Source organism: Panthera uncia, chromosome D1, assembly GCF_023721935.1.
Source record: "Panthera uncia isolate 11264 chromosome D1, Puncia_PCG_1.0, whole genome shotgun sequence".
Classification (NCBI taxonomy): Eukaryota; Metazoa; Chordata; class Mammalia; order Carnivora; family Felidae; genus Panthera; species Panthera uncia.
In genome coordinates, this window is record NC_064808.1 from 2,204,335 (window position 1) to 2,217,193 (window position 12,859).

Consider the following 12,859-nt stretch of genomic DNA (forward strand, 5'->3'; position numbering starts at 1 on the left):
AAAAAAAAAAAACTTTTGTGATTTAATAATACTATTTCTGTGGAATTATAAAAGTATGACCTTTTTAAATCAACCTTATTTGGATGCATCTGAACCAGCAGAGCTGTGTTATATTTTCTATCTTTGCTAGAACTTCGTCATCGAAGGACAATTATTTCTTCAGAAGTGGTTACAATTCACGATGCAGCGGTTTCTCCAAAAACAAACACGCACCCTCCCCCCCCACCCACACACACACACAGACACACACGCACAGTTTTTCCAGCCACGTGCCCCCGAATTGGAAACTGAGTTCCGGCCCTTCCTCCGCTCCAAACCCCTCTGCAGTCAGACTGGACCTGCACACCCCACCCCTACTTGAAGTCAGTTGAACGTGAAGGCGCTTCTCCCCCCCCCCCCAACCCCCCCCTCCCCCGTGCCCTTGCCGTCTCTCCGTCGTGGGGTGCGCCAGGACGCCGTGGGTGGCCTGCTGAGGCCGCCTGCTCGTTCACAAAGTGTAAAGGTGGTGGTTTGGCCATTATTCGTCTTCCATTTGGTGAGATTGCCAAATTCAGTCAGTACACCGCCTCACCGCGGCCCTTCTTTCTTCTACCTACTGCTGGCATCACCTCCGTGGCCAGTGCCAGGCGACACGCCGGGGCGAGGTGCGAGTGAGGGAAAGGCGCTGCTGGGTTGCCACCAGTGGCTGTAGAGCCACTGGACCCTGGCGGCCGGGCGGTGAGGGTGGCTGCCCCTCCCTTTCTTAGACTTCAAGCCACGGGCAACTAACCAGAAGCGAGCAGACTGCAAGGGGAACCCGAGAGCTGAGCAGTCATCAGTTTCTGCCTTGTCTTATTAGAGAAAAGTCACAGGAGCCCGTGGAACCTGCACTGACCGAGAATAACACGTGTTGCCAAGACGAATCCATCTCGAGCCCTAGCCAATGGTTTTGCTCCAGAAAGCAATAGTTCCTCACTTAACTCGCTGCCCAATGCTCTTCCCCTGCCCCCCTTGGACACGTTAGGACCAGGCCCTCTTCCATGGTGGGACAAACGTCAAACTGCTCATATAAGGATCATGTGAATACTATTCCGGGTTTTCAGATCAACTTTTCTTACCTACTGTAATTTAAATAAATTGCATTTACATGCCTCGTCTCTGTAACATTGTGTATACAAAACCAAAATTTCTCCAGATGTAAATTATGTACACCTGCCAAGATACCTTCTCCAGGGTGTCTGTGCACATTTTAAGTTAATTCATAGAATATAAAATGACTCAATGTGACTGTTGATTTGCTGAACTCTACATATCACAAAGTGGGTTATCTGTGGTACTTTAGTTAGTAAAATGGTGATTTTTTTTTTTTTTCTGGGTTACTGAACAAGCAAGCATTACCCAGGTGATCTGGCAATGACTTCGTGTGTGGGCCACAAACATGGATTATTTTCCCATTAACCAATTTTTTTTTGTTGTTTTTTAGAAACTAATATGTTTCACACTACGCTTTGTGTAACTTGTGTTCGCATTTCTCTGTGTTGCTGTTACTTTTGTGCTTTTATTCCTTTTAAACTTTATTTTGAAAAAGAAAAAAAAAAAAACGAAACAAAAAACGAGCTCCTGTAATTTGCACTTCCTCCCAATCCTTCAATCTCTTGTATGGCAACCAAAATGACTGTAAGAGAAATAAATATACGATTGCACTAAGGTTGTGGCTCTGATTACACACAGTGTAGCTGTCTGAGTGGACAAGTTGCCAGCTTGCAATCTCACGCAGGTAGGACAACACCGCCACTCTACCTCCGTGCAACTGAGCAGGTACTAGGTTTCGTCCAAGAGTAAGAACCTTCCTTCCAGCAGCTCACCTGCCGTGGTTCTGCTTCCTTAAAGCGCTCTCGTGACGCAGACGGAGACACGCCTGACTTCAGAGCCAAGTGCGTGTCGGCGTGCACGTCTGTGAGCTCTGAGAGCCCGGCCGAGGCCCGGCCGTCCTCTCTGGTTTGGGACGGCGGTGGGGGTGGGGCCGAGGGGGAGCCGGAGTCACAGCTCTCCTTGAAGCACAGACCCCGATGCCCCCACCTGCTGGTCTTCCCCCCACCAGGCTCTGGGGCCACAGCACCGGGCGGCCTCTGTCGTTCCCACGAAGCCAGCCATGTTGTGCTAAGCCGGCGGGCCCCAAGCCTCGAGGCAAGAGGATTCGGGTCCTTTGGCAAAGAGCTGAGCCGGGGAGACGCGGGCCATCCCTCTGCCTGTAGGGAAGTAGGTTTTCAACACCGAACCTCTTCTTTGGCCTCGTCAGTGACAACCTGAGGTCTCTAGTCCTTGGACACTTTCTACTGTTTTGGCACATTCTCCATCTGCACAGCGGCCACTGTGTTTCTGTGCTCACGAAAAATGCGAAGCCTCAGATCTTTCGTAGTGACCTCTCCCCTAGGCCCCCTGCCTCGCTGTCTGGTGGTTTCTCCCAGACCTTAACCACCCCCATCACCTCCAGTGGTTTCTTCCAGACCTCCTCGAGGTAAATGTAATCAGTTTGTCTTGCGGGGTGGGGGGGGGGGGTGGGGGGGGGGAATTCGAAGCGTTTTTCCTTCCCTCGTACTTTATTTGAGGCGTTTTAACAAGCAGGGCACTGAAGTGTCTTTCCACACCTGTAGCTCTCCGTGTAGACACCGGGTGGTTGGAAGCCCCCACGGCACCCGCTGCCCCCGGGCAGCCGTGCTCCGGGGGGACTCGGGGAGTCTCCAGATCCGACCCTCCGACTCCAGCAGACCTGACCACTTCAGTTTCCGAGCCGCACTGTATCAGTGGTTTTCTTTCTTTACTGTTCCTGTACCGTGTTTCTCGATTCCACAGTCTTTACCGTTTTGTGTTTAAGATGACAAGCACTGTCCATTGCTTCTACTCTGGAACTCTCTGTTTATAGCAATTCTGAGACTTTAATATGAGCCTTCAAATAAATACAGAAAACAAAAACAAAAAACAAAAAAAAAACAGGAAAAAAATCAAGTGTGTGCCTTGGGTGTTTTGAACCTGATCTGCATAAAAACCATATTGTATTCAAATGCTGTATATTTAATGAAAGGATAAATCTATCTTCACTGTATTAATGTAGCTGATAAAATAGTTATAGTGCCTTGTTTTCTGAACTGAGAAGCCCGTATCAATGCACAACGTAAAGTAAAAAACGATTCGAGAAATGAAATGTTGAGAAGACCTAGACGTGGTTCTGGAGCCTTCATCCTAAGACTGTGCCACACACACAGTCGTTTAAATTTAAAAATAAAAAGAAAATTGAAATAAGATCGTGTTATCAGTTAATTTTCCACTGAAAGCGCTCTCTGCTCTTACTTGCACTATTTTTGTTCACCTAAAACAGAGCGTGTCTGAGAGGCCCCGTGGGTGAGAGGGGCGCGCGGGCAGGAGTCCTGGGCCCCCGCCTGCCGCCCCCACTGCCGCCCGGCCCCTGCCGGCCCTTGTCGGTGGCTTGTCGAAATCAGCGGTGTTGGCTGTTTGCAGAGTTTGTAAAAAAATGAACAAAATATTTGCTTTTAGTGACGGAGGCCACCCATCCCAGCACTCTTTCCAATGTTTACAAGCCAAAGAAGCAGCAGCACACAGTCCGATTTTCTTGTAAAAGAAAAATGACAGGAAATACACAGATTCTGGCCCGACGCCGCCACACTCCTCGTGCCGAAGGTCATGTGAGCAGCCCTTGTCATCTCACAAGTTGTCCGGGGTGCAGGGAGCACGTCGGGGCCCACCGCTCCACCCACGGGGCCACGGGGCAAGTGGGGGATGGCTCAGCCAGCCCGGAGGCAGGGATACACCACGTGCTACGTCCCTCGCCACGTCTCTGGGCTCTCTGCAAACACGCGTCTGGAGGGAGCAAGGACCTACGCGGGCTGTGCCTGTCTATCTCGCGAGACTCTCACCGGTGCCGCTGTGTACCAGGCCAAAGTCAACTAGAGATCCAAACTTCTTCACTTCAGGCCACAAATGTAGCCGATCACCTGAGAATCTGAAAGGGGCGGTTTGGGAGACACGGCAGGGTTTCTCAGGGGTCCCCGTTCCGCATGCCGCCGCCGCCGCTGCCTCTGCTGGAAGCGTGCACGTGTCCAGAGCCAAAGGGGTGTGCCACAGCACCAGCCGCGGCCACCAGGCAAGACCGACGGGCAGCCGGGCCCCGGGCCCCGTAGGAGATGGGGATCAGACAAACCGCGGGCTGGCCTTCAGGGCGGCCAGGTGAGCAGGTCTGAGCGCGAAGACAGCTGATCTCAGCCGTCTCCGGTGGCAGCACACCTGTCCTGGGCCCCTAGCCATCAAGCCTTCCTGCCACCGCCCACTCGCGGTCTTTCTTGCCAAGGGGCTTACGCGACTTAAATGTGTTCTGCAAACCCCAGAGGGCAGGAGGAGAGCACAGCCTCTGAACTGCCAGGGAGGTGACCACAGCAAAAGACAGACATCAGCTTATTTCCCTGCACGGTCGCAAGAGGCAGCTGGAAATAACAGTAAATCTACCGGGTGCCTGTGTGCCAGGCACCATCCAGACCACTGCCCTCACTGAGGGTCTAACAGCCCTGTGGTAGGAACAAATAGCCCCATTTTACAGATGAGGAAGCCAAGTCTTGCCAAGGTCCACGGTGAAGGCCCACCCAGGATTTGCTATAAAACCTCCATGGCGAAGTCCCTCTGTAGGAAAGAGAACCCCCATCAGGCGCCCCGAGAACGGCTGCTGGTGTCAGGGTCCGTCACTTTCTGCCCCTCCAAAGTCAACTGTGCAGGGCCAGGGGTCCAGGAGGCTGGGCAAGGTGGGGGCTCCTTCCAGCTGAACTGCCTCAGGGGTGTGACAGAGGGAGAAGATCCAATTCAGAAGTAACCTGTTTTACCTCGCTGCCCTCGACTGGGATCAGGGAAGCCAGGACCTAGGGATCAAAGGCTGCCTTTCCCAAAGACTTGATAAAGGCCCGAAGCTTAGAGCTTCATTACACGTGGCATCTGCTTTAAGGCTCTCGAGGATCCACGAGGTAAGTACGGAAAAGACGATCGTCTCTCTTACCGATGACAAATCACCCTGAAGACGGTGAGGCCTCACCAAGGGAGCACAGCTGCCCTGGGCCCCGTCCTTCCCAGGCCCTCCCGCTAAACGCTTCCTCCCTTGGCTCCGGGCCACCCAGAACCCTCCCGGCGTGTTCCTTCGTGGCCTTCGTCCACAGAGCCCGCCTCGGTTGCAACCAGAGAGGCCTTGCGGCGAACCGCTCCCGGCCCCGATGCCCGTGCGTTCGCTCCCACACCCCTCGGCCTCCTTCCGCCAGGTAGAACGGGCGCAGCCCCTCCTTGCCCTTCACAGTCACCCTCAGTGGCGGAGGAGAAAAGGCCAAGCGAATGGGAGACAAGGAGCCAGGCACGTGGCTGCAGAATGAGTTCGAAAGTGAGTCTCACAGGCCCACACAGCTTTGAAGCTTTACAGAAAGCCAAAGGCACGGAGCAGGTCTTGGAGCCTGCCATCTGGGCAAGCTAAAAATAAAGGTTCCGTTTTGGAGCAAGAGTTTATAAATGTGACTACAAAGGTCCCGATAAAGACATCAAGGCTCTGGGGGAACCGCGTGGCCTGAAACCTCTAGCCCTGGCAGGGGTTGCCAGGGAAGCCCAGCCCCCACCTCCCCCCCTCCCCCCCCCCGCCGGGCACCAGTGGCCAGCTTTTTCTGGCAGCAGTCGCGAAGCCAAGAGAAGAAGGGGACGGCTCTTTACGGCGGGGGGGGGACCACAAATGAGAGGGCTGGATCTAGCTTGCAGTGCAGGCCTGCGACCTAGTCACAGCGGCAACACGGACACAGCCGCGAGGACCCCAGCCCTGCCCTTGAGGCCCGGGCCCACATCATCCGGAGCAGTCGGGCCCCCGCCCACCTCCCCAAGCTCCCCCTTGCTCACCTTGCTGCCACAGTTGGGGGCTCCAATCTGCCCGCTCTTCTTGGCATCTGGAATGTTCTTCCCCTGTGTCTGCACCGCCTCCTGAACCATCAGATTCAGAGTAAAAGTCATCTTAATCACCCACTCACATCGCCGTGTCTTCTCTTCTCAGGGCAGTTATTACTACCTCAAAGTGGCCCGTTAATTAGCTGACTGGTTCCCCCCCCCCCCCCCCCCTGGCGGGCAGACACATCCCCACCCCCCCCCCCACCCCCCTCCGGAAGAGATGTCCGACAGCACAGGGGCCTGTCCTGCCCCATCGCAGGCACTGCTGTTTCCCTGCCTGAGCAATGCCTACAGAGGCAGCCTCTCCTTCCAGACACCCCCCACCCTCCCCGGACACCCCTCACCGCCTCAGCCCCCCCCCCCCACCTCCCCCGCAGCTGCGGCCTCAGTGCCCGCGGCTCCCGTCCGGTCCTCCCCCAGTCCCGGTAAGGGAGGCAGACTTCCCTAGGCCTCCAGGGCCCTGCCCGCCCCTGCGCTGAGCCGCCCTGTCCTGGAAAGTTCCCGGGGCCTCCTGCCCTCGGCCCATCCATTTAGGCGCAGCTCCTGCCACAACCATCCGCGGCCCCTGCTCCCCCACGACACCGGGCACCTGTTCTCTCTAGGGCTGCCTGCCTCGCAGGTCCCGCCTCGGGGAAGCTGGGAAGCTGGGAAGCGGTAACGGGAGCCGGGCCCTGGTGGGGATGGGGGTGGCGGTCCCTCCCCAGCGAGGGGGCCCGACGGGGAAGCGGGGCTCAGCCCTCCTGCTCCCCGTCTGCCACGGGCCTGCCATGCGGCACGCGGGGTGTCAGTGGCGGCCGCGAGGACTCCAGATGGCGCGCCGGGGCCCGGACGGGGGGGGGGGGGGGGTCTGGGGGAGCCCGCCTCACCCTTGGCTCCCGGAGAGGCGGCCCCCGGGTCCTGAGCTCCGACAGCGGTCTCCGTCACAGCTCCGCCGGGCCACGGGAGACGTCACGGCCGCCCGCCTCGGCCGCAGAGGACCCTGGGCCTGTCGGTCACGTGCCCCGCACGAGCCAATCAAGGCCGGCACCGGGACTGCTCTGCACGTGCCCAGCGAGCACCAATCCCGACTGGCAAAGGGGGGGATCGTGATTGGCCCAGCTGGAGGACAGGCAGCTTCCGACCAATCCCGGGGGCCAGGAGGCGGGCCGTGGATGAAGCGCCCCGCCCACCGGGGAAAAGCTCGCAGGCAGGTGACGGCACAAATGAGACGCTTGCGGTGCAGCCTCGGGGCTTCTCGCGGGCGAGGCTAGAGCGACCTCACAAAGCTGCGAGCATCTATGTGTCTTCACCCCATCCCTGGAAGCAGACCAGTATAAATAAAAGGCAGGTTGGGGCTGCAAATAATGGAAATTCCACTTAACAATGGCTTCAACAAAAAGTGCTTTTATTCTTTCCATAGGACTGCGTACAAAAATGTAAGCTCCGCGTGGGCAGGAATTTTATCTGTCTTGTTGGATGCCCTGCATCGGTAACAAGATGTTCTCAGTAAGGGTGTGCTGGAAACATGGGTGAATGGGAGGACCCTAGGTGGGTGGTCCCTGGCTTTGATCTGACGGCTCAACATAGGCCTGAGATTCAGCCTCTCCCTCCAATTTCTCAGCCTCACAGCAACAAAAGGCTGCTGCCACCCCACACGTCACATTCTGTTCCAGGCGAGGAAGAAGAGGGGAAGACCATGGCAGCTGTGTCCGCTCCCCTTTACCGGAGAAGCCAGTGCATTCCCAGAAGTGCCTACCAATATGTCATAGGCCAGTGGTATCCCTAGAAGCAAGGCGCACTGGGAAAGTGGGCAACCGGCTCCACACAGCGCTGCAAGGAACAAAGTTGTGGATGTGTTAAAAGACAGAAGGGGGGGGGGTCGCCTGGGTGGCTCAGTCGGTGAAGTGTCTGACTCCTGATTTCAGTTCAGGCCCTGATCTTGTGGTCTGTGAGTTCCAGCCCCACATCAGCCTCTCCACTGCCCGTGCAGAGCCTGCCTGGGATTCTGTCTTTCCCCCTCTCTGCCCCTCCCCTACTAGTGCATGTGTGTGCACTCTCTCTCTCTCAAGATAAATAAACACAGATTTTATAAAAAGGGGCGCCTGAGAGGCTCAGTCGGTTAAGCGTCCGACTTCGGCTCAGGTCATGATCTCACGGTCCGTGGGTTCGAGCCCCACGTGGGGCTCTGTGCCGACAGCTGGGAGCCTGGAGCCTGCTTCCGAGTCTGCGTCTCCCTCCCTCTCTGCCCCTTCCCCGCTCATTCTCTGACTCTCAAAAATAAGTAAACATTACAAAAAACTTTTTAAAAGTTATAAAAAAAATGATTTTAAAAGAAGGCAGAAGGTAAATGGAGGATGTACGGACAGGTGACGAATGGGGTCACAAGAGTGTCCAGGTGGATTCTCCTCACTGAGCATTTGAAAGTGCACAATCCAGTGGCATTACACGTAGTCACACTTCCATAAGGCTGTTGGCACTGGCCGGTTCCATCCTGCCGAAGACAAACCCTTTGTCGGTTGATGGACGTGTGGGCTGTCGCCACCTTCTGGCTGTTAAGAATAGTGCTGCTGGGAACATGCGTGTACGAGTATTTGTTTCAGTCCGTTTTCAGTTCTTTGGGGCGTATATCCTGGGGGTGGAGTTGCCGGGTCATGTGGTTGCTCTCTGTGGAACCTGCTGAAGGAGTCGCTGGACCGTTTCCTGCAAAGGCCACACCATTTATATTCCCACCAGCGGCGGGTGGGGGCTCCTCCCTGGAGACTTTTGAGGTCCTGTTTCTGCAGGCTGAAACTCTTCGGGGCCCGGTCTGTAGCTCACGCGTACGCGTACAGCCCAGGAGCCCGGGGAACAGGCTGGGGCACGGAGACTCTGCGTTTCCAGCGAGCCCCCAGCCAGGCACTGCTGGGGAGACTGGTGTGCACTGCTCCCCTCCCCCCCCTCCCCGCGGCTGGCAGGCGGGAGCGTCTGTGAACAGGCGGATGATCAGGCCTCCTCCCAGGCATCCGGTTTCAGTAGGAAGTGTCAAAATTCAGAGAGCTTTACTCCTATGAATACTTTATCGAGGGAGAAACAAACTGTTCTCATCCAGGGAGATCTCAAATTTGAAAGTGGTAGGAAGCTCAGGGGCGTGTCATTATAGGATGGCTTATAAAGCAAGAATGGTTACCAGGTGGGAGTTTCCAGATGGCAGGGAATTGGTTAAACAGGAGTATCTTACACCATTTGGGGAGGAGAAGACGTCTTAGGTTTGCCACGTACATTGACAACGAACGACCTAAGTTCTCTTGTTCGTGAGACGAGCAGGGTTAAGCTTGCTTACATGGGTTAACTGGACCTATCCGCTCGGGACCTTCAGGTCTGCTATTTTATTTGATTTTTAACAAGAGGAAGCCCCCGGATCTGTGCGGTTAATGCTCTCCTGGGCGGGTCTTACGGGCAGTTCGAGAAACTGCCCCTCGCGTCCCCTGTCCGCAATCGGCAGGCGTGGGTGAGGGGTGAGAGGTGGGTGGCGACAGCCTGGAGCACAGGTGACTTTGAGGCACGGGCAGCTTGTACATCTGCTTTCTGGAACTGCCAGCGCCTGGACCGTTGTCCCCCGTGCCTCCGTCGGTCTACAAAGTACAGCAGGGGAGGCTCTAAGGCAGTGGGTCTCCCAAGTCTGGTCCCTGGACCGGCGGCATCAGGGTCAGTCACCTGGGACCCGGTTAGAAATGCAAATGTCTGGGACACCTGGGTGGCTCAGCCGGCTAAGCGTCTGGCTCTCGGTGTTAGCCCGGGTCATGATCTCACGGCTCGTGGGTTCGAGCCCCAGGTCAGGCTCCAGTGTGGAGCCCGCTTGGGATTCTCTCTCCCCCCCTCTCTCTCTGTCCCTCCCCTGTTCATGCTCTCTAAATAAATAAATAAATGGGGAGGAACGCAAACGTCTGTCCCTCCCCCACCTGCAGAACGAGAAGCTCTGGGGCAGGACCCAGCCACGCAGGCTAACAAGCCTTCCAGGTGACCCTGGTGCCTGCTGGAGTTTGCAAGTCCCTTCTCCAAAGCGACCCCTGCAAAATAAACCTGCCCCAACCCTCTGTGCGGTGTCAGGGGTCGCTGCCACTCCAGCAAGTCCCACGTGGCTGTGCAGGGCTGAGTGCGTGCCCCACTCCCCCAGGGGCTGTGGCCCGCAGGTCACTGAGGTCTGCGTGTGGACGGCTCGGAGAACAGCTCGTGGAGCCAAGCTGAATGCCCAGAGGGAGGGCACCGGGGGCCGGAGGCCAAGGAAACCCACCCAGCGCGTTTCACTGCTCAGCGTGCGACTTCACCTGGGAACCAGCCGCCCGGCCCCCCTCTGCACCACCCACCAGTCCGTGAACCCCGCCACCTCTGGGCTCCTCAGCGGTCTCATCTGAGCTGTGGACTGACGATCCCTGAGGCCCCAGGAACTTGTGGGGGCACACGAGGTCTTGCCTGGGAAATGGCATACCACTGCCAGCGGGCATAAACAAAGACAGATGGGATCCTCTTGTTAATCAAGTGGTAAAGACACGTGTCGAATGAAACTCAGAAAAGTATCAGGCAAGCGCGTGTCTCCCTTCCCCGCTGGCTTCCCGAACCCCAGGGTGCCTCCCCAAAGCTCTCGCCTATTAAGGATTCCTTGTGATCCTTCCCTGGCCTCGTGCATACATCTGCAAGCATATGCGTACGAATCATTTTAAAAACCCAAATATAGCTCACTCTACTCACTGCTCTGTAGTCTTGCTCCTTTTAAAATTATGAAACCCATCGGTTTGAAACAGACGGGGAGCAGCGAACACTCACGTCCACCACCAGCTTGAGACGTCGGACGTTACAGGGACGCTTGTCCCTTTCGTCCCTCCTGATTCCACCTCCTTCCCTCCACCCCAGACGTAACCACTGCCCTGAACTCGGTGTTTATCCTCTCTCTGCATGTTGCGACATGCGCATCGCTTACGTATGTGCCCATAAACGATATGTGGTAGTACCATGCACATTTTAAAACCTTATACGGGCGTCTGGGGGGCTCAGTCGGCTGAGCGTCCGACTTCGGCTCAGGTCATGATCTCACGGTTCGTGGGTTCGAGCCCCGCGCTGGGCTCTGTGCTGACAGCTGGGAGCCTGGAGCCTGCTTCCGATTCTGTGTCTCCCTCTCTCCACCCCTCCCCACCCCCCCATTCGCACGCTCTCCAAAAAATAAACAATAAAAATAAATAAAACTTGACAGAAACTGTCTGCGTCATGCATGATCAGTTAGCAATCCTCATCAAGAGAACAGTGCCTGACACTTAGTCCCCAGCCAGTTAACTGGTGACTAGCATCATCATTGATAGTATAATTATTGGCAATCGTGAATCCCGCAGCTGACTTATTTATTTCAATATCACTTTTGAGGCTCATCAAACATGACAGATGCAGCTCGAAATCATTCATGTTCACAGTCGAATCTATTTCATTATAGGAATATATCGAAATTGATGTATCCCTTCATCTGTCGATTAATCTTCACATTTTTTTTTTTTTTTTTTTTGCTATAAAAACGATGCTTTTCGACATCATGCTGAATGAAAGAAGCCTGCCCCGAATTACCACGTGTTGGATGATCCCATTTACACGATGTCTGGAGCAGGAAGATTCAGAGACAGGAGATGATGAGTGGGTGGTGGGGGCTGGGGGGGGGGGGGGGGGTGGCTGCTGCCAGGCATGGGGATGCTTTTTGGGTGACGAGAATGTTCTGGAATCAGACAGAGGGGATATTCCCGTAACTCTGCGAATACACTAAAAGCCGTTAAACTGTGCACTATATAGGTGAGTTGTACGGTAAGCAAATTATGTCTCAATACATCTTTTGGGTTTTTTTTTTTTAAGAAAAAAAATGTTTTTTTAAACGTAACGTGGGACCCTACGTTGGATCTGGGAGCAGAAAAAGGACACTCGTGGAAAAACTTAAATCCAAAAAAAGGCTGCCGTTTAGTGAACGGTGTTGTACCAACGTTAATATCTCAGTTTGAATGAGGGGACCACGGTTGGGTAAGAGGTTAATCTTAGGGGAAATCGGCAGGGAGTATATAAGAATTCCTCGTATCGTAATTCACAACTTTTCTATAAAATTATTCCAAAATTAAGAAAAAAAAGCGAACAGGGCTGCTGTGAATACCCCCACGTGCGCGTGTATGAGAGCATGGCTAGGGAGCTCACTCGGGACTCTCCGGGCTCCTGGGAAGGACCCAGCCGCTGCCCCCAGGACAGCGTGCCCGTCAGCTGACGCGCACCTTGGCGACGGTTCCCAGGCGCCCGGCTCCTCGGCACCGTCCCACAGGCCCTTGCGGATGGGCACGGAGGTCACCTCTGCTCCACGCACACGAAGCACAACCGGGGTAAATCCCTACAAGTAAACCGTGGGGGTGAAGGGCGTTTGAGCCACTTTCTTGAGTCCTTGAAGGGCCTGACGGCTGCCCCCTCACGAACGGTGTCGGGGACACCCGTCGGCACGGCCACATCTTCTGCGAGGGAGCCCATGCCCGTTCTTTGCTGGACTCAAATGAGAAACTCAAACATCTCCATGGTTACGTGTGACCGCCTTACAAACTGCCCCCAAGTTTAGTGGCCTAAAGCAGCAACGGACGCCGATTGAATCTCCTGCTGTTTCCCTAGGCCAGGAACTTGGGACCAGATTAGCAGGGCGGTCGTGGGTCAGCAGCTGTCGCGAGGCTTCGGTTGAGGTGCTGACCGAGATTTTCTGGGCACGGACGGTTGGTTTCCAAGGTGACGCACTCACAGGGCTGATGGCGGGAGGCCTCGGTCCCTTGCCACCCTGGCCTCCAGGGCTGTCGGAGCTTCCTCACGACAGAGTGCCAGCTTCTCTGAGAGCCCGTGATCTAGCAGAGCAAGGCAGGGCCTGCGGTGTCTCCTACGACCTCCCGTCTGGAGG

The 12,859-nt window shown here is 55.4% G+C and overlaps 1 protein-coding gene across 1 annotated transcript in view; it reads right to left on the bottom strand.

Annotated features, from left to right (window-relative positions):
* The window catches only part of LOC125911092 (uncharacterized), a 22,943-nt gene extending 10,496 nt beyond the window's left edge, over positions 1-12,447 (bottom strand). The window contains exons 1-5 of the mRNA XM_049614720.1: positions 12,397-12,447; positions 12,201-12,313; positions 11,835-11,841; positions 6,819-7,198; positions 5,908-5,988 (exon numbers count right to left, since the gene is read on the bottom strand). Of these exons, the coding sequence (XP_049470677.1) occupies positions 5,908-5,988; positions 6,819-7,198; positions 11,835-11,841; positions 12,201-12,313; positions 12,397-12,447 (632 nt within the window). The remainder of the gene's footprint in view (positions 1-5,907; positions 5,989-6,818; positions 7,199-11,834; positions 11,842-12,200; positions 12,314-12,396) is intronic.
* Positions 12,448-12,859: the final 412 nt, after the last annotated feature.